The sequence below is a fragment of the Rhinoderma darwinii genome, chromosome 13, assembly GCF_050947455.1.
Source record: "Rhinoderma darwinii isolate aRhiDar2 chromosome 13, aRhiDar2.hap1, whole genome shotgun sequence".
In the NCBI taxonomy this organism is placed as follows: domain Eukaryota; kingdom Metazoa; phylum Chordata; class Amphibia; order Anura; family Rhinodermatidae; genus Rhinoderma; species Rhinoderma darwinii.
The window spans coordinates 7,917,030-7,942,913 of NC_134699.1; the positions used below are offsets into that span (position 1 = coordinate 7,917,030).

General features: G+C 40.8%; 1 protein-coding gene across 4 annotated transcripts in view; it reads right to left on the reverse strand.

Moving 5' to 3' along the window:
* Window positions 1-1,325: 1,325 nt before the first annotated feature.
* RGS19 (regulator of G protein signaling 19) overlaps window positions 1,326-25,884 on the reverse strand; it is a 37,092-nt gene continuing 12,533 nt past the window's right edge. For 2 of the 4 annotated variants that reach the window (XM_075846475.1, XM_075846474.1), the window contains 4 exons: window positions 12,379-12,497; window positions 12,178-12,252; window positions 11,615-11,849; window positions 1,326-2,589 (listed from right to left, as the gene is read on the reverse strand). In XM_075846475.1, coding sequence (XP_075702590.1) covers window positions 2,401-2,589; window positions 11,615-11,849; window positions 12,178-12,252; window positions 12,379-12,467 — 588 coding nt within the window. In that variant the 5' untranslated portion in view covers window positions 12,468-12,497 and the 3' untranslated portion in view covers window positions 1,326-2,400. Of the gene's footprint in view, window positions 2,590-11,614; window positions 11,850-12,177; window positions 12,253-12,378; window positions 12,498-17,612; window positions 17,714-20,098; window positions 20,225-25,884 lie in introns of those variants that run through there. The other 2 variants (XM_075846473.1, XM_075846472.1) reach the window with 2 other exon arrangements.

Sequence of the window (25,884 nt, forward strand, 5' to 3'; positions counted from 1 at the left end):
ATGGAAAATAGATAAACCTTTTTGAGGCCAGGATCACACGCAGTTTTGATGCAGTGTTGCCGACACTCTGGCCGGGCATTCCGGCATCTCAAAGTTGAAAGCCCCGACATCACTGCCCATACATAGACGTGATGTCAGGGGCTTCCCCGGGCTCAGTGCTTATGTGCCTGGGGAGTCCCACATGGTAAGCGCTAGAGACATGAGAGGACGGTATTGCTTAGGGTATGTGGACTAGGACCTTCACTCATCTCTAGAACAAATGTCACAGCCTCTTTCCAGCACGGTGCCCCCGTGCTTTTGGTTTGGAGATCTCTGAATATCCCAATTAGTGTTGACAACATTGCCATGGGACTCAGGGGAACTGTAATGGGCACACACACATGTATATATATTGCCCCTTGTATTCACAAGGATTGATTTCTGAAGAACGTCCATTACACACTGATCCATTGACAATTTTTTGACGGCCAGTATTCACGAGCCATTATAAAAACGGCCGTGTGAATATACCCATAGAACTTCATTATTCTGAACACAGCCGTTTTCCACGTCCGAGACGGACCCGTGCGGGCCGCGATGTCACGGATCCCCCACAGACTACAGTCCATGTCCTATTTTTCAAAGGCCGTCACACGGACGAGATTCACGTTCGTGTGAATGAGCCCTAAGGCGGTTTGTTCTGCTACTGCTTACCTGCAGGGGGCATTGTTATGAAGTCATGGGGAAATTTGTAACACAGGGAATATATATTTCTGAACAGCAGAGGGAGCAGTTAGACAAAATATATTGACCAGCAGAGGGAGCAGTGACAGAAGGAATTTATATTGCTGACCAGCAGAGGGAGCAGTGACAGAAGGAATTTATATTACTGACCAGCAGAGGGTGCAACGACAGAAGGAATTTATATTGTTGGCCAGCAGAGGGAGCAGTGATGTAAGGAATTTATATTGCTGACCAGCAGAGGGTGCAATGACTGAAGGAATTTATATTGTTGACCAGCAGAGGGAGCAGTGACATAAGGAATTGATATTGCTGGCCAGCAGAGGGAGCAGTGACAGAAGGAATTTATATTGTTGACCAGCAGAGGGAGCAGTAACAAAGAGAATATATGCTTCTGACCAGCAGACAGCCGAAACACATGCAATATATATTGCTGACTAGCAGAGGGAGCTGAGATATATGGAATATATTTTCCTAAAAAGCACGGGGCGCAGTGACACAGCAAGCACCAGCAGAGGGAGCTAAACGCATCCTATATACAGGATATCACAAAAATAAAGACTTCTATACCATCGTTGCTGGGATAAAACATTAACCACATCACATTATATAGATATAATATATATATTTGCACATATATATTTTTACAAAAAGTTTGTTAAAATTTTCATGAAGGTGTTGAAAGAAAAGTAACACTGTTAGACGGTGACATCACATCTGCTCGAGGAGTGCTGGAGTATTTGGTAGCTTCAGGAAGTTTTGGCCAGCAGGGGGAGACAATAACTCCAAACCTGATGCAAACCCCATGGATGAATTAATGTTCCAGAAGGAGGCAGATTATGGTATCGGTCCTTGAACCACCCCTCTCGGGGTACGTTCCGGCCACGAATTGGCAGTCTCAGTTTGAAATGGGGTTTTAATTTCCACATTGTAAACAAATGCTTCCTCCCCCCTGGCATGATATTGGCACATTGTGTGTGTATTATGTGTAATATAATGTATATGTATCTAAAGCAGAAGAATTTTGCCCACCCTCCCTCAATATCCATCATACTGGCTCCTCACCACTCAGAAGTGAGCCTAACACCCCAGCCCCCAACATTTAAAAATGGAAAATCCAACCTCTTTAGAATCCCAAATAATTGAATAAAAACGTACCTCCCCTTTAAATATCTCTCTGACGTTGCAGACACTGAACAAGGAGGGAGTGCCAGAGCAGTTCACCATCCCTATTCCTTCCAGTACTAAAATAGTGGAGCAAATAAAACATACTACCCCTCCGCCTCTCCCAAGCTCCCTTGCTTAGCCCTTTCCATTAAGAAAGGCATTCATATGTGAAATATTGGGACCCCTCTTCTCTCAGGACCCCCCTGGGGAGTTCAGTAGTATTTACGTCCTGAGGTAAGTACCTAATAACCCTTTGTTTCCTGCACACAGTCTACAGTGAACGGAGGGGAGGGGGTGGCGGTCGAGAGAGGCGAAAGCGGGGTTCATATCTCTCCAAGCCGTCGGACGCTCCGTGCAGCTCCTTATTCCGAGGGAGGATGGATCTCATAAGGTGACTGAAGAAGATGGTACTTGCGCCAACTGCCCCTTTAATGCTTTCTTCTTGCTCCGAACAGCTTGTATAAAATGTGCGTTTCGATCTGTCTTTTGCAGCCCGTGGAGCGGGGTATAAACCTACGACTCCGAACTGGAGCGTGAAATGTTCTGCAGGAGGGATTTGTAAATGCCCGAGCTGAGGAATCGTGGGTAGGAGTCCCTGTGCATCAGCGTGTAAATCTGCAACTGAGCGTCGTCAAACGTGTGACAGGAGGGCTCCTGCATCCGTCGGTTAATCACCTCTCTGACCCGAGAATCCAGACTCACCTGCAGAGGGCGACAGAGGGCGACACAGAGCAAGTCAGAACAACACAGAATACACATAAACAAGGGGGCAGTTATAGTATTAATATTTTTGTACATAGGGGGCAGTATTATAGCAGTTATATTCTTGTATATAGGGGGCAGTATTAGAGTAGTTATAGTCTTGTATATAGGGGGCAGTATTATAGTAGTTATAGTCTTGTATATAGGGGCAGTATTATAGTAGTTATATTCTTGTATATAGGGGCAGTATTATAGTAGTTATATTCTTGTATATAGGGGCAGTATTATAGTAGTTATAGTCTTGTATATAGGAGCAGTATTATAGCAGTTATATTCTTGTATATAGGGGGCAGTATTAGAGTAGTTATATTCTTGTATATAGGGGGCAGTATTATAGTAGTTATATTCTTGTATATAGGAGCAGTATTATAGTAGTTATATTCTTGTATATAGGGGCAGTATTATAGTAGTTATATTCCTGTATATAGGAGCAGTATTATAGTAGTTATATTCTTGTTTATAGGGGCAGTATTATAGTAGTTATATTCTTGTATATAGGGGCAGTATTATAGTAGTTATATTCTTGTATATAGGGGGCAGTATTATAGTAGTTATATTCTTGTATATAGGGGGCAGTATTATAGTAGTTATATTCTTGTATATAGGAGGCAGTATTATAGTCGTTATATTCTTGTATATAGGAGTAGTATTATAGTAGTTATATTATTGTATATAGGGGGCAGTATTATAGCAGTTATATTCTTGTATATAGGGGGCAGTATTAGAGTAGTTATATTCTTGTACATAGGGGGCAGTATTATAGCAGTTATATATTCTTGTATATAGGGGGCAGTATTATAGCAGTTATACTCTTGTATATAGGGGGCAGTATTAGAGTAGTTATATTCTTGTATATAGGAGCAGTATTATAGTAGTTATGTTCTTGTATATAGGGGGCAGTATTATAGCAGTTATATTCTTGTATATAGGGGGCAGTATTAGAGTAGTTATATTCTTGTATATAGGGGCAGTATTATAGTAGTTATATTCTTGTATATAGGGGGCAGTATTATAGCAGTTATATTCTTGTATATAGGGGCAGTATTATAGTAGTTATATTCTTGTATATAGTGGGCAGTATTATAGTAGTTATATTCTTGTATATAGGGGCAGTATTATAGTAGTTATATTCTTGTATATAGGGGCAGTATTATAGTAGTTATATTCTTGTATATAGGGGCAGTATTATAGTAGTTATATTCTTGTCTATAGGGAGCATTATTATAGTAGTTATATTCTTGTATATAGGGGGCAGTATTATAGTAGTTATATTCTTGTATATAGGAGCAGTATTATAGTAGTTATATTCCTGTATATAGGGGGCAGTATTATAGTAATTATATTCTTGTATATAGGGGCAGTATTATAGTAGTTATATTCTTGTATATAGGAGCAGTATTATAGTAGTTATATTCCTGTATATAGGGGGCAGTATTATAGTTATATTCTTGTATATAGTGGCAGTATTATAGTAGTTATATTCTTGTATATAGGGGCAGTATTATAGTAGTTATATTCTTGTATATAGGGGCAGTATTATAGTAGTTATATTCTTGTATATAGGGGGCAGTATTATAGTAGTTATATTCTTGTATATAGGAGCAGTATTATAGTAGTTATATTCCTGTATATAGGGGGCAGTATTCTAGTAGTTATATTCTTGTATATAGGGGCAGTATTCTAGTAGTTATATTCTTGTATATAGGGGCAGTATTATAGTAGTTATATTCTTGTATATAGGGGGCAGTATTATAGTAGTTATATTCTTGTATATAGGAGCAGTATTATAGTAGTTATATTCCTGTATATAGGGGGCAGTATTATAGTAGTTATATTCTTGTATATAGGGGCAGTATTCTAGTAGTTATATTCTTGTATATAGGGGGCAGTATTATAGTAGTTATATTCTTGTATATAAGGAGAAGTATTATAGTAGTTATATTCTTGTATACAGGGGCAGTATTATAGTAGTTATATTCTTGTAGATAGGGGGCAGTATTACAGTAGTTATATTCTTGTAGATAGGGGGCAGTATTATAGTAGTTATATTCTTGTATACAGGAGGCAGTATTATAGTAGTTAAATTCTTGTATATAGGAGCAGTATTATAGTAGTTATATTCCTGTATATAGGGGGCAGTATTATAGTAGTTATATTCTTGTATATAGGAGAAGTATTATAGTAGTTATATTCTTGTATACAGGGGCAGTATTATAGTAGTTATATTCTTGTACATAGGGGGCAGTATTTTAGTAGTTATATTCTTGTATATAGGGGCAGTATTATAGTAGTTATATTCTTGTATATAGGGGCAGTATTATAGTAGTTATATTCTTGTATATAGGGGCAGTATTATAGTAGTTATATTCCTGTATATAGGGGGCAGTATTATAGTAGTTATATTCTTGTATATAGGGGGCAGTATTATAGTAGTTATATTCTTGTATATAGGAGCAGTATTATAGTAGTTATATTCTTGTATATAGGAGAAGTATTATAGTAGTTATATTCTTGTATACAGGGGCAGTATTATAGTAGTTATATTCCTGTATATAGGGGTAGTATTATAGTAGTTATATTCTTGTATATAGGAGAAGTATTATAGTAGTTATATTCTTGTATACAGGAGCAGTATTATAGTAGTTATATTCTTGTATATAGGGTCAGTATTATAGTAGTTATATTCTTGTATATAGGACCAGTATTATAGTAGTTATATTCTTGTATATAGGGGGCAGTATTATAGTAGTTATATTCTTGTATATAGGGGGCAGTATTATAGTAGTTATATTCTTGTATATAGGGGGCAGTATTATAGTAGTTATATTCTTGTATATAGGAGCAGTATTATAGTAGTTATATTCTTGTATATAGGAGAAGTATTATAGTAGTTATATTCTTGTATACAGGGGCAGTATTATAGTAGTTATATTCCTGTATATAGGGGTAGTATTATAGTAGTTATATTCTTGTATATAGGAGAAGTATTATAGTAGTTATATTCTTGTATACAGGAGCAGTATTATAGTAGTTATATTCTTGTATATAGGAGAAGTATTATAGTAGTTATATTCTTGTATATAGGACCAGTATTATAGTAGTTATATTCTTGTATATAGGGGGCAGTATTATAGTAGTTATATTCTTGTATATAGGGGGCAGTATTATAGTAGTTATATTCTTGTATATAGGGGGCAGTATTATAGTAGTTATATTCTTGTATATAGGAGCAGTATTATAGTAGTTATATTCTTGTATATAGGGGGCAGTATTATAGTAGTTATATTCTTGTATATAGGAGCAGTATTATAGTAGTTATATTCTTGTATATAGGAGCAGTATTATAGTAGTTATATTCTTGTATATAGGAGCAGTATTATAGTAGTTATATTCTTGTAGATAGGGGGCAGTATTATAGTAGTTATATTCTTGTAGATAGGGGGCAGTATTATAGTAGTTATATTCTTGTATACAGGAGGCAGTATTATAGTAGTTATATTCTTGTATATAGGAGCAGTATTATAGTAGTTATATTCCTGTATATAGGGGGCAGTATTATAGTAGTTATATTCTTGTATATAGGAGAAGTATTATAGTAGTTATATTCTTGTATACAGGGGCAGTATTATAGTAGTTATATTCTTGTACATATGGGGCAGTATTATAGTAGTTATATTCTTGCATATAGGGGCAGTATTATAGTAGTTATATTCTTGTATATAGGGGCAGTATTATAGTAGTTATATTCTTGTATATAGGAGCAGTATTATAGTAGTTATATCCTTGCATATAGGGGCAGTATTATAGTAGTTATATTCTTGTATATAGGGGGCAGTATTATAGTAGTTATATTCTTGTATATAGGGGGCAGTATTATAGTAGTTATATTCTTGTATATAGGGGGCAGTATTATAGTAGTTATATTCTTGTATATAGGAGCAGTATTATAGTAGTTATATTCTTGTATATAGGAGAAGTATTATAGTAGTTATATTCTTGTATACAGGGGCAGTATTATAGTAGTTATATTCCTGTATATAGGGGTAGTATTATAGTAGTTATATTCTTGTATATAGGAGAAGTATTATAGTAGTTATATTCTTGTATACAGGAGCAGTATTATAGTAGTTATATTCTTGTATATAGGAGAAGTATTATAGTAGTTATATTCTTGTATATAGGACCAGTATTATAGTAGTTATATTCTTGTATATAGGGGGCAGTATTATAGTAGTTATATTCTTGTATATAGGGGGCAGTATTATAGTAGTTATATTCTTGTATATAGGGGGCAGTATTATAGTAGTTATATTCTTGTATATAGGAGCAGTATTATAGTAGTTATATTCTTGTATATAGGGGGCAGTATTATAGTAGTTATATTCTTGTATATAGGAGCAGTATTATAGTAGTTATATTCTTGTATATAGGAGCAGTATTATAGTAGTTATATTCTTGTATATAGGAGCAGTATTATAGTAGTTATATTCTTGTAGATAGGGGGCAGTATTATAGTAGTTATATTCTTGTAGATAGGGGGCAGTATTATAGTAGTTATATTCTTGTATACAGGAGGCAGTATTATAGTAGTTATATTCTTGTATATAGGAGCAGTATTATAGTAGTTATATTCCTGTATATAGGGGGCAGTATTATAGTAGTTATATTCTTGTATATAGGAGAAGTATTATAGTAGTTATATTCTTGTATACAGGGGCAGTATTATAGTAGTTATATTCTTGTACATATGGGGCAGTATTATAGTAGTTATATTCTTGCATATAGGGGCAGTATTATAGTAGTTATATTCTTGTATATAGGGGCAGTATTATAGTAGTTATATTCTTGTATATAGGAGCAGTATTATAGTAGTTATATCCTTGCATATAGGGGCAGTATTATAGTAGTTATATTCTTGTATATAGGGGCAGTATTGTAGTAGTTATATTCTTGTATATAGGGGCAGTATTATAGTAGTTATATTCCTGTATATAGGGGGCAGTATTATAGTAGTTATATTCTTGTATATAGGAGAAGTATTATAGTAGTTATATTCTTGTATACAGGGGCAGTATTATAGTAGTTATATTCCTGTATATAGAAGCAGTATTATAGTAGTTATATTCCTGTATATAGGGAGCAGTATTATAGTAGTTATATTCTTGTACATATGGGGCAGTATTATAGAAGTTATATTCTTGTACATATGGGGCAGTATTATAGTTGTTATATTCCTGTATATAGGAGCAGTATTATAGTAGTTATATTCTTGTACATATGGGGCAGTATTATAGTAGTTATATTCTTGTACATATGGGGCAGTATTATAGTTGTTATATTCTTGTATATAGGGGGCAGTATTATAGTAGTTATATTCTTGTATATAGGAGCAGTAATATAGTAGTTATATTCTTGTATACGGAGGGCAGTATTATAGTAGTTATATTCTTGTAGATAGGGGGCAGTATTATAGTAGTTATATTCTTGTAGATAGGGGGCAGTATTATAGTAGTTATATTCTTGTATACAGGAGGCAGTATTATAGTAGTTATATTCTTGTATATAGGAGCAGTATTATAGTAGTTATATTCCTGTATATAGGGGGCAGTATTATAGTAGTTATATTCTTGTATATAGGAGAAGTATTATAGTAGTTATATTCTTGTATACAGGGGCAGTATTATAGTAGTTATATTCTTGTACATATGGGGCAGTATTATAGTAGTTATATTCTTGCATATAGGGGCAGTATTATAGTAGTTATATTCTTGTATATAGGGGCAGTATTATAGTAGTTATATTCTTGTATATAGGAGCAGTATTATAGTAGTTATATTCTTGCATATAGGGGCAGTATTATAGTAGTTATATTCTTGTATATAGGGGCAGTATTGTAGTAGTTATATTCTTGTATATAGGGGCAGTATTATAGTAGTTATATTCCTGTATATAGGGGGCAGTATTATAGTAGTTATATTCTTGTATATAGGAGAAGTATTATAGTAGTTATATTCTTGTATATAGGGGAAGTATTATAGTAGTTATATTCTTGTATATAGGTGGCAGTATTATAGTAATTATATTCCTGTATATAGGAGCAGTATTATAGTAGTTATATTCTTGTATATAGGAGAAGTATTATTGTAGTTATATTCTTGTATATAGGGTCAGTATTATAGTAGTTATATTCTTGTATATAGGACCAGTATTCTAGTAGTTATATTCATGTATATAGAGGGCAGTATTATAGTAGTTATATTCTTGTACATAGGGGCAGTATTATAGTTGTTATATTCTTGTATATAGGAGGCAGTATTATAGTAGTTATATTCTTGTATATAGGAGCAGTATTATAGTAGTTATATTCTTGTATATAGAGGCAGTATTATAGTAGTTATATTCTTGTATATAGGGGGCAGTATTATAGTGGTTATATTCTTGTATATAGGAGCAGTATTATAGTAGTTATATTCTTGTATATAGGAGGCAGTATTATAGTAGTTATATTCTTGTATATAGGGTCAGTATTATAGTAGTTATATTCTTGTATATAGGAGCAGTATTATAGTAGTTATTCTTGTATATAGGAGCAGTATTATAGTAGTTATATTCTTGTATATAGGAGGCAGTATTATAGTAGTTATATTCTTGTATATAGAGGCAGTATTATAGTAGTTATATTCTTGTATATAGGGAGCAGTATTATAGTAGTTATATTCTTGTATATAGGGGCAGTATTATAGTAGTTATATTCTTGTATATAGGAGGCAGTATTATAGTCGTTTTATTCTTGTATATAGGGGGCAGTATTATAGTAGTTATATTCTTGTATATAGGGTCAGTATTATAGTAGTTATATTCTTGTATATAGGAGCAGTATTATAGTGGTTATATTCTTGTATATAGGGGCAGTATTATAGTAGTTATATTCTTGTATATAGGGGCAGTATTATAGTAGTTATATTCTTGTATATAGGGGCAGTATTATAGTAGTTATATTCTTGTATATAGGAGCAGTATTATAGTGGTTATATTCTTGTATATAGCGGCAGTATTATACTAGTTATATTCTTGTATATAGGGGCAGTATTATAGTAGTTATATTCTTGTATATAGCGGCAGTATTATACTAGTTATATTCTTGTATATAGCGGCAGTATTATACTAGTTATATTCTTGTATAATGGGGCAGTATTATAGTAGTTATATTCTTGTATATAGGAGCAGTATTATAGTAATTATATTCTTGTATATAGGGGCAGTATTATAGTAGTTATATTCTTGTATATAGGAGCAGTATTATACTAGTTATATTCTTGTATATAGGGGAAGTATTATAGTAGTTATATTCTTGTATATAGGGGCAGTATTATACTAGTTATATTCTTGTATATAGGGGCAGTAGTATTGTAGTTATATTCTTGTATATAGGAGCAGTATTATAGTAGTTATATTCTTGTATATAGGAGAAGTATTATAGTAGTTATATTCTTGTATATAGGGGCAGTATTATAATAGTTATATTCTTGTATATAGGGAGCAGTATTATAGTAATTATATTCTTGTATATAGGAGCAGTATTATAGTGGTTATATTCTTGTATATAGGGGCAGTATTATAGTAGTTATATTCTTGTATATAGGGGCAGTAGTATAAAAGTTATATTCTTTTATATAGGGGCAGTATTATAGTAGTTATATTCTTGTATATAGGGGCAGTATTATAGTCGTTATATTCTTGTATATAGTGGCAGTATTATAGTAGTTATATTCTTGTATATAGGAGCAGTATTATAGTAGTTATATTCTTGTATATAGGAGGCAGTATTATAGTAGTTATATTCTTGTATATAGGAGCAGTATTATAGTAGTTATATGCTTGTATATAGGGACAGTATTATAGTAATTATATTCTTGTATATAGGAGCAGTATTATAGTAGTTATATACTAGCACATAGGGGGCAGCATTACAGTAATTATATTCTTGTCCATAGGAGCAGTATTATAGTAGTTATATTCTTGTATATAGGGAGCAGTATTATAGTAGTTATATTCTTGTATATAGGGGCAGTATTATAGTAGTTATATTCTTGTATATAGGAGCAGTATTATAGTAGTTATATTCTTGTATATAGGGACAGTATTATAGTAATTATATTCTTGTATATAGGAGCAGTATTATAGTAGTTATATACTAGCACATAGGGGGCAGCATTACAGTAATTATATTCTTGTCCATAGCAGAACTGCATGTATATTTGTTTTCAATCTCATTGCAATCGATGTCTAGGGAATTATTCATAGTAAGTAAAATAGCCACAAGAGGGCAGCAAAGACTATCCAATTGTACTGATCGATTTGACTGTTGAATACCCAAGGACGAGCCGTTCCTTTCACAGGTCGATGTTTTCTAGACTTTGTAATGATTCACAAAGCCGAATAACAAACAGTTCAATGTGGAAAATTAAGGAAAAAAGGGAAAGAAAATGCTGTAGAGATGTGTCCCCAAACAATTCTTTAGTCTCACTGAAGTACCCAAGCAAACACCAGCTTGTAGACACGCTGTACTCCGAGTTTGACTACAAATCCATATTCAGATGTAATATGGAAATTATTTAAATACAAATTATTCATGTAATTTGCATATTATTTTGATACTTTTTCCATTTGCATATAGATAATGAGACATTTTCTATACTAAGTATCAAGCTACTGAAGCTAAAAGAGGACAGATCCTTTAAGTCCACATATGTTCAAGTATGTTGCTTTTATTATCTTGTACTGATCTGGAATGCAGAATGTATTATACTCCAGTCGCATCCCAAGCTGCATTCAAAATTCTGCTGGCTGTCACTCAGATTCTGAGTGCAGCTTTGGATGTGACAGGAGTATAAGACATGATAAAACTCAAGATCAGTAGTAGATAGTAATTGCTTTGTCTTCAGTGAATAATAAGTGTGGCTACCTCTTTTGGAGACAGAATGGAGATATAATCCTCGTAGATCACGCGTGCCTGCTCTTCAATGAGGGGCTTGCTGTTGTCTTTCTTCAGCTCCTCACATGCCAGCCAGAACAGCATGTTCTCCTCACTGTACTCTGTGCGGAGAAACTCCCGAAACACGTTGCGACCTGAAGGATTCTTCATCAGCTTCTCGAATGAATGAGCCCAGCTGTGCACCTCTTCTGAGGACGGTTTTAAGCTGTATGGGCAATATCAGAAATGTCAGAGGAACATGTAATTCTATGTCCACCTTCCCTCATAATCACCCTATAGGTTAAAGCAACCATAAGCACAATTGTCTGCTAAAATACTCTGTGCTGCTGGGATACACTGTTCCTCACACGCAGAGTCTGCAGCCCATTTTCCCCTCTTCACATGTCCTCACTAATATCATTGCATGGGTGCACAGGTCACTGCCGCCCCACAAGACCTGTACACTCCTCTCCTGAAATACTCTGTGCTGCAGGAGACCCTGCTCCTTCCTCTATGTGACTCCCAGTCTGTGACCTCCCCTGTGTCACACTCACCAGATCTCGCAGTGAGATACAGTCTCCAACTTGGTGTCTCGTGATAATCTCCGGCGTCTGTTGCGATCTTCATTCCTACGAAGGAAATTGTAAAATAAAAATCACTAAAATGCGTCTTGTCGTGGAGGGTAAAAAGGCCCCAGTCACTAAGCGGTTAATAGTCAGTGCCGGGGACACGAGACACAGAAGAAGGACACTCACCAGGAACAGCTGCAGCAGCAACACCAGCAGAGGCAGCAGGGATTGGACCGGTGGTTCCGGGTGGGCTGCTTCCTGTCATATCGTGACATGGGAGACTCGCTGGGGTCAGGCCCTGTGTACTGAGGGAGAAATATCAACATTAACTGGGAACCCCAACATTATCCTGTCCCCCAACTGTCAGTGTCATTATCCTGTACCCCAAGTGTCAGCGTGTCATTATCCTGTCCCCCAAGTGTCAGTGTATCATTATCCTGTACCCCAAGTGTCAGTGTATCATTATCCTGTACCCCAAGTGTCAGTGTCATTATCATGTACCCCAAGTATCAGTGTATCATTATCCTGTCCCCCAAGTGTCATTATCCTGTACCCCAAGTGTTAGTGTATCATTATCCTGTACCCCAAGTGTCAGTGTATCATTATCCTGTACCCCAAGTGTCAGTGTATCATTATCCTGTCCCCCAAGTGTCAGTGTATCATTATCCTGTCCCCCAAGTGTCAGTGTATCATTATCCTGTCCCCCAAGTGTCAGTGTATCATTATCCTGTCCCCCAAGTGTCAGTGTATCGTTATCCTGTACCCCAAGTGTCAGTGTGTCGTTCTCCTGTACCCCAAGTGTCAGTGTATCGTTATCCTGTCCCCCAAGTTTCCGTGACGTTATCCTGACCCCCAAGTGTCCGTGTCGTTATCCTGTCTCCCAAGTGTCCGAGTCGTTATCCTGTCCCCCAAGTGTCCGTGTCGTTATCCTGTCCCCAAGTTTCCGTGTCGTTATCCTGTCCCCCAAGTGTCCGTGTCATTATCCTGTCCCCCAAGTGTCATTATCCTGTCCCCCAAGTGTCAGTGTCATTATCCTGTCCCCCAAGTGTCAGTGTCGTTATCCTGTCCCCCAAGTGTCCGTGTCGTTATCCTGTCTCCCAAGTGTCCGTGTCGTTATCCTGTCCCCCAAGTGTCCGTGTCGTTATCCTGTCCCCAAGTTTCTGCGTCGTTATCCTGTCCCCCAAGTGTCCGTGTCATTATCCTGTCCCCCAAGTGTCCGTGTCATTATCCTGTCCCCCAAGTGTCAGTGTCATTATCCTGTCCCCCAAGTGTCAGTGTCGTTATCCTGTCCCCAAGTGTCAGTGTCGTTATCCTGTCCCCAAGTTTCCGCGTCGTTATCCTGTCCCCCAAGTGTCCGTGTCATTATCCTGTCCCCCAAGTGTCAGTGTCATTATCCTGTCCCCCAAGTGTCAGTGTCATTATCCTGTCCCCCAAGTGTCATTATCCTGTCCCCCAAGTGTCCGTGTCATTATCCTGTACACCTAATAAGGAGCCTATTAAATATTTGCCGTTTACATGGCACGTGTGCTTGACAACGACTCCTGCGAGGGTTGAAATGTTTGTGGATTATTTTTTACTGCTGTAAAACTACAACTCTCAGCATGTCCCTAGAGTCAACAACCACTGCTGAATACACAAATACTAGATACATATATACTGGCGCTGAGACTGGGGGAGTCTGAATGTCCAAAGACCGGGGGGCCGGGCACAAGCTCCTCTACTGACCCGCGAACTAAACTCTACTGAGACCATTAATAAGAAGAAATCCTGGAAATCGACAGAACGATGCGGATTCTGGACGACGAAACGCGCAGGTCCCCAGATATTCACACAATGCACCTTTGTCTATACACGTTCTTCATTCATGGAAAATATGAAATCACCCCCATTCCTCTCCCGAATTTTATGCCAAATTGTGCGACGACTTTCCATCCAGATGTCCAGAAATGTCATGTTTTCAGGTTTACACAACAGACGTCAGGATCAGTAACCAGCATCAAAAAGCAGCTATGGAGTCAAAGATGGACCATACCATTTCAGTGGAGAGGAGGGGGGAATAGAAGTTATTAGCCAACCATTATAGTAATTCTGTATCGGTGGAAAGAAAAAACATCAGAAATTGTTAAGATTCAATTCTGACTATCAAGGATGACGATACCAAGTGAAAAAGTTATAAAACCAGAGGAGATAAGATCTTTGGTTGGCCCCATCTCCTTTTCCCGGAGGACCGCTCCCCTTGGCCAAAAATAAAGGGGGAACCTCGCGGTGGATTATGCCCCCCATCCGACAAGTAATGGTATCTCCTGACCTGCTGATGGTATAAACCTGTATAATCATTGCTATACCCCTCCGCTGTCCCTACACAGGGTCACCACATTGCAGCGGCCTTACCGTAGATCCACAATATATGCATCGTCTACTCATCCTTCTCGTAAGCGACCGCCAACATCCAAATGCAACTTCTGTCCCTTCACACAATGTTCGGCTATTTTATCTTCCTCTATGAAAATTTCAGACTTATCTATGCAAATCAGCCAAATGTAACTGAAAAGAACGCAGTTTATTGTTGTCGCACTACAGCTCAACGTCACCGTGTCTAACATCTATAAAAATTACAAATTAAAAACGTTATATTTTCATACCAAATGAAAAAAAAAATTATAATAATTTTTAAAGGAAACATGGCGCCCCATCGGACGGGCCCCTTTAAGCAGCGGTAAATAAGCCCCTCCCCTTATGAACCTTCTCAAAACCGGCATGAGACACTGGGTCACATGTCACTTCCCTGCAGCCCTTACTCCTTAAAAACCAGAGCCTTAATCCGAAGGAGTCTGAGGGGCGGAGCTTTCATCTTCCGGCCACCTGAATGGCTGAAACGGTGCCCACGATCAGATTTGATAGGACATTTAAAGGGATTGATTCTCAGGGTCTCTTTAAGTCTTCTGGACAAATTTTAGAAATGACAATACTACCTACAGGTCCATTGGAAGGTTTAAAATTTGTCACGTGATTTACGCCGCATGAAAACGGAAATCACGGAGGCTGCCATTTTGTGGATTGGACCAATATTGAAAAAAACGTCACTTAGAAATATTTTTTTCTGCATTCTGATTTTCTGGGCAGCACATACATCTTCCATTTATCATGAGGTACCTTTTATTATTTAGGCCGGCCCACAGGCGGCCATTTTGCTGGCCTACCCCACATTTGGGAAGAGATGTATTACATTCAAAACAGAACACGGTCGACGACTTTGCTTAAAACGGACGAAACAAGCAAAAGACATCAGGAACAGGCGCCACATTTGGTCACTTGTCGTCCCCTTTAAATCTTGTCTGCCGTTGGCAGTTGTTCGTCACAGTCACGATGCCAACCCTGTATTGGAAACTTGTATATATGTGACCCCAGACGTCTGACGGCAAGAGGAACTTACACAGCTTCCTCTTATAAAAAAAAAATATTAACCCACTTTTTTTTTTTTGTTTCAATCACAATTTTGCATCAATTTAGATCTAAAGAGACAGGTGACCTATAAAGAGGGGCATCTACAGATTACCCACGAAGGGTTAATATAAGGGCGCCGAGTGACGGGAACACGAGTTACATTAGTGGCATAGGTGCCTCCAAAACCCAACTAACCCCTTATTGCCATCTTATGGATTCTGCAGCTTTTAGGATACTGGTCTGATGATAGAACATTTTGGCTGAAAAGCACAGGAGGATGCTGGGAAGAAAGAAAATACAATAACATATTGTGTATTTTGGGGTGAATGCCATTTGTATAGGCACAAAAAGGAATCTGCTACTTATACTGCCAGAATAATGATCACTGTTATGGAGAGTTTCATGCAATGCCTTCTGGGAAATACATGCAAATGAGTTACACAGTTTCCTAATAAGGTACAGCTATGAAAGATCACAAGCAACCAGTCTGATATAAAACTTACGTTACTTGAGGGGTCTCAGTTATGGCGACTACAGCAAGAATTGGAGTTGCGGAAATATCTCATCGACCAGATGAAGCAGAGCTGAGTTTGCCCTATGCATTTATCTCAGGTTTGAACGCAAATGTAGCACAATACACTTTGCCATTCGGAGCAGGACCGAGTTTGTCACATACAGTAAACTCAAGTTTGTCACACGCAGCAGATCAGATCAAATTGGTCACATGCAAAATAATAGATTTTATCACCTACGGCTGAATCAAATTTCAGATGCAGCAGAGCTGAGTTTGTTAGATACAGAAGTCACATGTGTCATTAAGCTCAGCTCATGTTGATATCCCTAGGTCTTGCATGTAAACCAAACCCTCTTACCTCAATGACTTTACAATCACAATGAGAAAACTTTGCAGCCACAAGGCAAATTCAACTCTGCTATATCTGTGCAGATACACACTATATATCTTAACATACATCAGACAAAAGAATGTGCCAGCTCGAGCAAAATAGAGGAAGCCCCGAAAAACACAGCGCCCACAACTTCCCCCAACTCTCCATTCCTCGCTGCAGTCGTGTGAACCGCAAGGCGGCCCTGAATCAAAATATCCAAGACCAGACATTGCGCAGTACCACGGACGCGACAATTTATCTGCAACAATCTAATCACCAATCAACCTACAGATGGACTCCTACAGAACCAATCATTTTAGGGAGTTTTGTGGATTTACAGTCCTGTAGAGATGAAACAGAGCGGACTTTGTCAGATGTAGCAGAGCTATGTCTGTCAGATGTAGCAGAGCTATGTTTGTCAGGTGAAGCAAATATCCATCAACAGATCATCAGATGTCAGAGTAGGATCTAGCAGAGCTTAATGTGTTAGATATTAGTACAGCGGTGTTGGGCAAATGCTGCAGAGCCGAGTTCGGCAGGTGCAGCAGGGTTAAAGTTGTCATTTGGCACAATGTGCTATTTTATTATGCATTATTTGTGCTTTTACACAGACTGCCGGTAAACCTACTGCATTTTCTGAACTTAGATTTATTGCAATGCCCAAATAATCTAGTCCCAATGAATTTAGGACATGTAGCAGAGCCCAGTTTGCCGAATTATACACAATTGTGTTTGTCACACACGGAGGAGTCGTGCTCGTCATTTTGCACAACTAAACGTCAATGTGCGATTTTCTATATATCTATATATCAATACAATGTAGTCCCAAGGAATTCATTGACAAACTCAGCTCTGCTACATCCATATATTACCTTAATTTAAAGCCGTACACATGTTTAAGTTAATGTAAGTAACAATTATACAGGTCAGGTCAAGACACCTGCAGATCTCTGATCCCTCCACCAGGTTCTTGGTCCCTGGCACATTATACAAATCCATCTCTGCTGTCCATGAACCATGTGCACCCCCCCCCCCCACCAATATTGTCAAGAGCAAGAGAATAATGCATGGATTGCGACGCTCACCCACCTTGCATCCCATGGCCTGTTCTCCCAGTGGGTGCATCTGTTGCCCCTGCTCCCCAACGCCCATTGAGAATAGCAAAGAGACCACCGCCGGCCACAGCTCTCACCCACGGCTCAGGGATGTGATAGAATAGGAACACTAAGGGTGTGGGAGAGAAGTGATTATGACATCCTGTGGTGAGAATGCAACTTCCTGACAACTAAACTTCTGCTGCAGAGCGAAACCAGCTCCAGGGTGCAGCGAACATGTACCAAAAACACATGACAAGAGTGCAGTAGCCAGCACTGACCACTAGGGGCTGCTGAAGAGCACTTAGGTCAGTTATCCTCAGGTGACTACTGGCAGGAACTGGAACCGCGGTCATAAAAGTTGTCACCCAGTTTTCTCACACTCCTGAAAGACAAATCTTTCTAGTTAGACAGCCCCCTCTCCAGCTTGGAAAGCTGAGTGACAACCCTTCTTGCTATTAGATCCGTTATCACCCAGCTTTACCAGAAACAGATAAAACTTCGAAGAATTACCCACTAGTCCCTTACGCATAGAGACCTCGGTAGACTGTAGCGTCCTGAGCCCCGGTCGCACCTGAACAATATACACATCCGACCGCTTCCCCCCTCCCTCACACTACAGACAATGCCGCCGTTTCCTCCTTTTTACATTTAGTGTAATAGGGACCGTGATCCAGCTGCGGATTAATTGCAAGCTCTTGAGAAAGTTCCGCTGCCTCTTCCTTCCCTATGCAATACAAAGTGACCGTTTCCTGTTCTTCAGAGACTTCTCGGGTTTGTTGAGACCATTATTGTCCTCGTCTTCCTCCTTCACACATATATGTATATATAACCCGCTACCCTCCCCCGTGATATAGGGCACTGACCCTCAATTGCCCAGTTTGAATAACTCCTTATTATAGGGGCTCCTTCAGTTGGGACCCCTGCAATCTGCTACGTCCTGGCCGCCATCTTCCTCTCCCTAGTGGCAGTTGGTACTGGAAGGGTGTGTGGGGCATATGGCACCGTGCCCTTTTATTGTATTTTTCACCATTTTCCTTTTCTACATCGTATATGCCCGGTCTATGCCCATAAGTGGCGCTTTCCGGCTTTGGACTGCGTTCAGCGCTTTGTATACGCTCAATTTTCAGGAACTTAAGAGTTGAGGATAGCGAAAATAAATCTGTGGTAATGAGGAAGAGGCCGAAATACAAGAGACTTAAAGGGCACCGGTCACCCAGACAAGTGTCCGTCAGATTAGAGAATCTGTACAATTTTTTATCAAACCTGAACCAGTAGATGAAATTGTCCCCCAAAATGTCTAATGATCCGGGGAGAACGAAGGCACTTCCTGTTTCTTAGGAGTCAGGCCTGCAGGGCGTGTCATGTGACCCCTCTCAGCTCTTCTGATTGGCTGAGCGGGCTCACATTAGTCAGAACCAATAGTTTTAGCATTCTAGACGTACCGATTATCAATTATAATTGTCATCTACGTTGGATCAGTCATAGTTTATGGTCAATTTAAAGGAACACTGAGCAAAAATGATACATTGTGTTGTCTGTAGTGCAGGGTCTGAAGGGGCGGTGCATGACAAAGAAATCAAAGAACACCAATGAGAGAAGCCCTGTGTCATGCTCCGCCCCCTCAGGCCCTGCACTGGATTGTGTATCAGTTTTGCTCTCAGGGTTCTTTTAAAGTGTAACTCCACTCAAATCCTAAAAATTCAGGTCTTACTGTAGTGGGTGCCCGCTGCCCCATTTATCACCCTCACAGGGGTCCAGAAAGCTGAGATATGGGGAGGTGTTTGGCAAAGGCCTCAGTAAAGAGCTGTCCTTCTGCTGCCTGTGACATGGAGTAAAAATGGTGGTCACGGGTGGAAAAAAAAAATTTGCTGAGTCGCATCTTCATTTTAGGCGAACATATAACTGGGTTTTTCCAGCCCTGGTGATTACAGCCCAAAGCGTCTCCATGCTGCTTCAAACCTGCTTACATCGGTAGTCCTGACACATTGTAACAAACTATCAGGACAAGAGAGAGATTTGTGTCGTTGCTATGTTTAGCTCACAGAGGATTGTCTAGACAGGAAATGACTGTAACAAACCCTCAGCTGTGAGATGTATTCGTTTCTTTAAGCCCCTGGGTGTTCCCATTCATGGACAGCAAGCACAGATCTTGAAAATATTGAAGAATCGACATGCAAAGTCTTTTAAAAAGTGGCCGAAAGTGTCATTATATAATGATTAAACCCCCTTAAATGAATTATAACACCCAGCATACTCCTAAGCCCCCCTCCCCAGAGACTACTAACTGTATATTGTAGAGAAGCAGACAGGAAGTTGCCTCGGGACCCGCCGCCATCTATTTTAAAGGGTGAAATTAAAATCTATTTACTGCCTGAATGTTTACTGGCAGACGTATTACTGAGGAGTGAACACAACTGCACTCAATGGCCCTTTATACAGATTATTAAAAGTGAATATATTGCATTTTGTTCCTCTTACATTCCGATAGAACCCCTCGTGATGGGTGTGACGTATCTCAGGGTCCATGTCCTCCTTTCATGAACCCAAAACGGCGACTCTCACAGTGGCACAGTGTATTTAAGGAGTATTTCCCGTGACCGATACCTAAAAAACAAAAAATTAAGCCTAAAATAAAAAAAGTTCCCGGGTCGTTCTCTTGCACAAAGTCTTAATATTTCACACTGAATATTGGCCATGGCCAACATTACAGTGCCACCCAACTTTACAAAGACCCTAAATGAAAAGACACTCCCCTACTGCACTGCCTGGGTGTCAGTCTTTACTGTAATCTCGCATTCTGTTCATGAATGAGGAAGATCAGGATGATCAGAACTATATATCATCATCAAACGGAGGAGTGACTGTTATTTTAATTAGTAGCAAATTGCTTAATTAGCAACTTCCTTATATAATGCAATAATGGATTTGCTTCCTTTTATCCGCAGCTCGATATAAATCACAGGCCTCCCCCTTATACTAGTTTGGATGCTATTTACTGGTAATTCTGCACCTGGCTCGGTCATCATCTCGGTCCTGGTTTTACCATGAAGTGCATGTCTTGAATACACTGCAGTTACTCACAGATCTATCATTCTGGATAACCCCCGAGCGATGGCAATGGTCACATGTGAGTGGCCGGTACCCGCGAGGTTGACCGCTGCTGATTTAGACAGATGAGGTTCTGAAAGAGTTAACTTTCTACTGGAGAGTGTGCCAAACGTAGATTCAAGAAACAGGAAACTCAGAGAGAGAACAAACCACACGAAGTGCAACTCCCTTACCCATATGTGGCAAAAGAACCACCACCTAGGACCACCGAGACCAATGCCACTTGCTTGTAAAGTACTCGAAACCAGGTCCCTGGGCCTGCACCAAGAGTCCAAATGAGTTTGTGGCACTGCCCCTCCAGCCCAGCCTGGTCTCTGGCACTGCCCAGCGAAACCAGTCGGGTCTCTGGTACTGACCCCGCGAAACCAGTTGGGTCTCTGACACTGCCCCGCAAAACCAGTCGGGTCTCTGACACTGCCCCGCAAAACCAGTCGGGTCTCTGACACTGCCCCGCAAAACCAGTCGGGTCTCTGGTACTGCCCCGCAAAACCAGTCGGGTCTCTGGCACTGCCCCGCAAAACCAGTCGGGTCTCTGGTACTGCCCCGCGAAACCAGTCGAGTCTCTGACACTGCCCCGCGAAACCAGTCGGGTCTCTGGCACTGCCTCGCGAAACCAGTCAGGTTTCTAGGCCAGTTTACCTCCACCGAGAATAGCAACCCTACACTAACTGCTACCGGATCCCCTTCAACCAGATTCCATGGGTTGGGTGTCCACCATGGGTTATCAGTAGTGGCCACCAATTATTGCCAGTATTGTCAGTGTCCGCTACTTTTCATCATCTTCTGAATTACCATAGATACATGGGTAGCATCTGTTGAGGTATTCGGAAAAGCGCCAAAACCCCTTTGGCGCTGGACGGATATTTCTGTAATTTTATACTTCTTTAGTTACACTTCAAAACCACAGATTAGGCTGCACCGTCCAACACTTCACCTACCACAACATGGCACTGTATACACAACAATGCAGGGGGGCAAATCACTACTTCACCTAACATTGCGGGTAGCGATCTGGCCTGTACACTACAACCTCCCCCTCCTGCACACTCACTTCCCTTAATCCACACACGGACGTGCACAAAAGCATACAGTGCTGCCCATACCATGTGCAAGACGTACACACAATGTATAACATGACACACAACATGGGGTGGCCTTCACATAGAGTTTTGAGGCTTCTGCATTAACCCCTTGTTGGAAAGCAAAAATAAGTCGTTAGATTAAAAAAATATATATATATTTTGTAATGTGGACTTTAGGACCGTGCATAGTGGAGAATGAAGTAGACAAAGACATGTTTTTTTCTTGGGGGGTGGTTTAAATGAAGTGTATGAGCACAATGATCTTCTCCGCCATGATACATTGTATATCACACACAACAATGATACATTGTATCACACATTACAAAAAGGACACACATGCAGATGAGCAACTAAAAATAAATGCCCCCACCCCCTGAAACTGCTCAAATACCTCTAAACAGTTCCGGCATCTGATAAGGAGGGGGCTATGGTGGTCCTGGGGGTCTACAGCCTGCTATGGAAGGTAGTAATAGGGTTTTCGATTCATAAGACCCCCAATCACATACAGGGAGGACCATGGCCCAAAGTACCCGATAAGTGGTCCATCATGAGAGAGATAAGGGCCTGGCCACAAAGACACCATGTCAATCTGATGAACAGTAGAAGTAATTTTGGGGTACAGGGGGACGGTATAGTGGATGTATGGGTGGAAATAATGGCTCCCTTGTAGTTCATGGATGTGGAGGGGCTTATTGTGTATGAGGTATAATGTAATCAAATATGGGAAAAGTTAGGGTGTGCAGTGGGGCCTGGTACAAGTTGTGGAGGGTAGTAATGCCTGCTACTCCAGTGTGGGGGTACTTTAGGGATGCAGGGGAATCATAGTAATGCCCTCGTAGTAATGCCCGCAGTGAGAGTAGTTGGGTGAGAATAGGGTAGAAACATCTCTTAAACGTGGTGCTGACGTAGCGTTCTGGTCCATTGTAGGAAGCTTTAGTGGTATTGCCTCTCTTGTGTTCAGTATGGGTGTAGTTTGGGGGGGCATTGTGTATGTATAGGGATAGCAATGCCTCCCTCGTGCCTAGTCTACGAATTGCTTTTGGGTGCAGGGATTACTGTAGAAGTGGGCAAAGAGGGTAGTAATGTTTCTATTGGGCCCAGTATGGGGGTACTTAGGGGTGCAGGGGGTACTGTTTAAGTGGCATGGAGGGTAGTACCGTCTCTCTTGTGCATGGTATGGGGGTAGTTTGGAGTGCAGGGGGTACGGTGTATGTATAAGTGACATGGTGGGTAATGTCTCTCTTCTGCCTGGTATGGGGGTAGTTTGGGGTGCAGGGGTTACGGTGTATGTATAAGTGACATGGTGGGTAATGTCTCTCTTCTGCCTGGTATGGGGGTAGTTTGGGGTTCAGGCGGTACTGTGTATGTATAATTGGCATGGAGGGTAGTAATGTCTCTCTTCTGCCTGGTATGGGGGTAGTTTGGGGTTCAGGCGGTACTGTGTATGTATAATTGGCATGGAGGGTAGTAATGTCTCTCTTCTGCCTGGTATGGGGGTAGTTTGGGGTGCAGGGGTTACTGTGTATGTATAAGTGGCATGGTGGGTAGTAACGTCTCTTTCTGCCTGGTATGGGGGTAGTTTGGGGTGCAGGGGGTACTGTGTATGTATAAGTGGAATGGTGGGTAACGTCTCTCTTCTGCCTGGTATGGGGGTAGTTTAGGGTGCGGGGAGTACTGTGTATGTATAAGTGGCATGGTGGGTAGTAACGTCTCTCTTCTGCCTGGTATGGGGGTAGATTGGCGTGCAGGGGGTACTGTGTAAGTATAAGAGGTATGGTGGGTTGTAATGTCTCTCTTCTGCCTGGTATGGGGGTAGTTTGGGGTGCAGGGGTTACTGTGTATGTATAAGTGGCATGGTGGGTAGTAACGTCTCTCTTCTGCCTGGTATGGGGGTAGTTTGGGGTGCAGGGGGTACTGTGTATGTATAAGTGGAATGGTGGGTAACGTCTCTCTTCTGCCTGGTATGGGGGTAGTTTGGGGTGCAGGGGGTACTGTGTATGTATAAGTGGCATGGTGGGTAATGTCTCTCTTCTGCCTGGTATGGGGGTAGTTTGGGGTGCAGGGGGTATTGTGTATGTATAAGTGGCATGGTGGGTAGTAACGTCTCTCTTCTGCCTGGTATGGGTGTCGTTTGGAGTGCAGGGGGTACTGTGTATGTATAAGTGGCTTGGTGGATAGTAACGTCTCTCTTCTGCCTGGTATGGGGGTAGTTTGGAGTGCAGGTGGTACTGTGTATGTATAAGTGGCATGGTGGGTAATGTCTCTCTTATGCCTGGTATGGAGGTAGATTGGAGTGCAGGGGGTACGGTGTATGTATAACTGGCATGGAGGGTAGTAATGTCTCTCTTCTGCCTGGTATGGGGATAGTTTGGGGTGCAGGGGGTATTGTGTATGTATAAGTGGCATGGTGGGTAGTAACGTCTCTCTTTTGCCTGGTATGGGGGTAGTTTGTAGTGCAGGGGGTACTGTGTATGTATAAGTGGCATGGTGGGTAGTATCGTCTCTCTTCTGCCTGGTATGGGGGTAGTTTGGGGTGCAGGGGGTACTGTGTATGTATAAGTGGCTTGGTGGGTAATGTCTCTCTTCTGCCTGGTATGGGGGTAGTTTGGGGTTCAGGCGGTACTGTGTATGTATAACTGGCATGGAGGGTAGTACTGTCTCTCTTCTGCCTGGTATGGGGGTAGTTTGGAGTGCAGGGGGTACTGTGTAAGTATAAGTGGCATGGTGGGTAGTAACGTCTCTCTTCTGCCTGGTATGGGGGTAGTTTGGGGTGCAGGGGGTACTGTGTATGTATAAGTGGCTTGGTGGGTAGTAACGTCTCTCTTCTGCCTGGTATGGGGGTAGTTTGGAGTGCAGGGGATAGTGTGTATGTATAAGTGGCATGGTGGGTAGTAACGTCTCTATTCTGCCTGGTATAGGGGTAGTTTGGAGTGCAGGGGTTACTGTGTATGTATAAGTGGCATGGTGGGTAGTAACGTCTTTCTTCTGCCTGGTATGGGGGTAGTTTGGGGTTCAGGCGGTACTGTGTATGTATAACTTGGCATGGAGGGTAGTAATGTCTCTCTTCTGCCTGGTATGGGGGTAGTTTGGAGTGCAGGGGGTACTGTGTATGTATAAGTGGCACGGTGGGTAGTAACGTCTCTATTCTGCCTGGTGTAGGGGTAGTTTGGAGTGCAGGGGTTACTGTGTATGTATAAGTGGTATGGTGGGTAGTAACGTCTCTCTTCTGCCTGGTATGGGGGTAGTTTGGGGTGCAGGGGGTACTGTGTATGTATAACTTGGCATGGAGGGTAGTAATGTCTCTCTTCTGCCTGGTATGGGGGTAGTTTGGAGTGCAGGGGGTACTGTGTATGTATAAGTTTCACGGTGGGTAGTAACATCTCTATTCTGCCTGGTGTAGGGGTAGTTTGGAGTGCAGGGGTTACTGTGTATGTATAAGTGGTATGGTGGGTAGTAACGTCTCTCTTCTGCCTGGTATGGGGGTAGATTGGCGTGCAGGGGGTACTGTGTACGTATAAGTGGCATGGTGGGTAGTAACGTCTCTCTTCTGCCTGGTATGGGGGTAGTTTGGGGTGCAGGGGGTACGGTGTATGTATAAGTGGCTTGGTGGGTAGTATCGTCTCTCTTCTGCCTGGTATGGGGGTAGTTTTGGGTGCAGGGGGGTGTATGTATAAGTGGCATGGTGGGTAGTATCGTCTCTCTTCTGCCTGGTATGGGGGTAGTTTGGGGTGCAGGGGGTACGGTGTATGTATAAGTGGCTTGGTGGGTAGTAACGTCTCTCTTCTGCATGGTATGGGGGTAGTTTTGGGTGCAGGGGTTACTGTGTATGTATAAGTGGCATGGTGGGTAGTTCTGCCTCTCTTGGGCTCAGTGTGGGGGTAGTTTGGGGTGCAGGGGGTACGGTGTATGTATAAGTGGCTTGGTGGGTAGTTCTGCCTCTCTTGGGCTCAGTGTGGGGGTAGTTTGGGGTGCAGGGGGTACGGTGTATGTATAAGTGGCATGGTGGGTAGTTCTGCCTCTCTTGGGCTCAGTGTGGGGGTAGTTTGGGGTGCGGGGGGTACTGTGTATGTATAA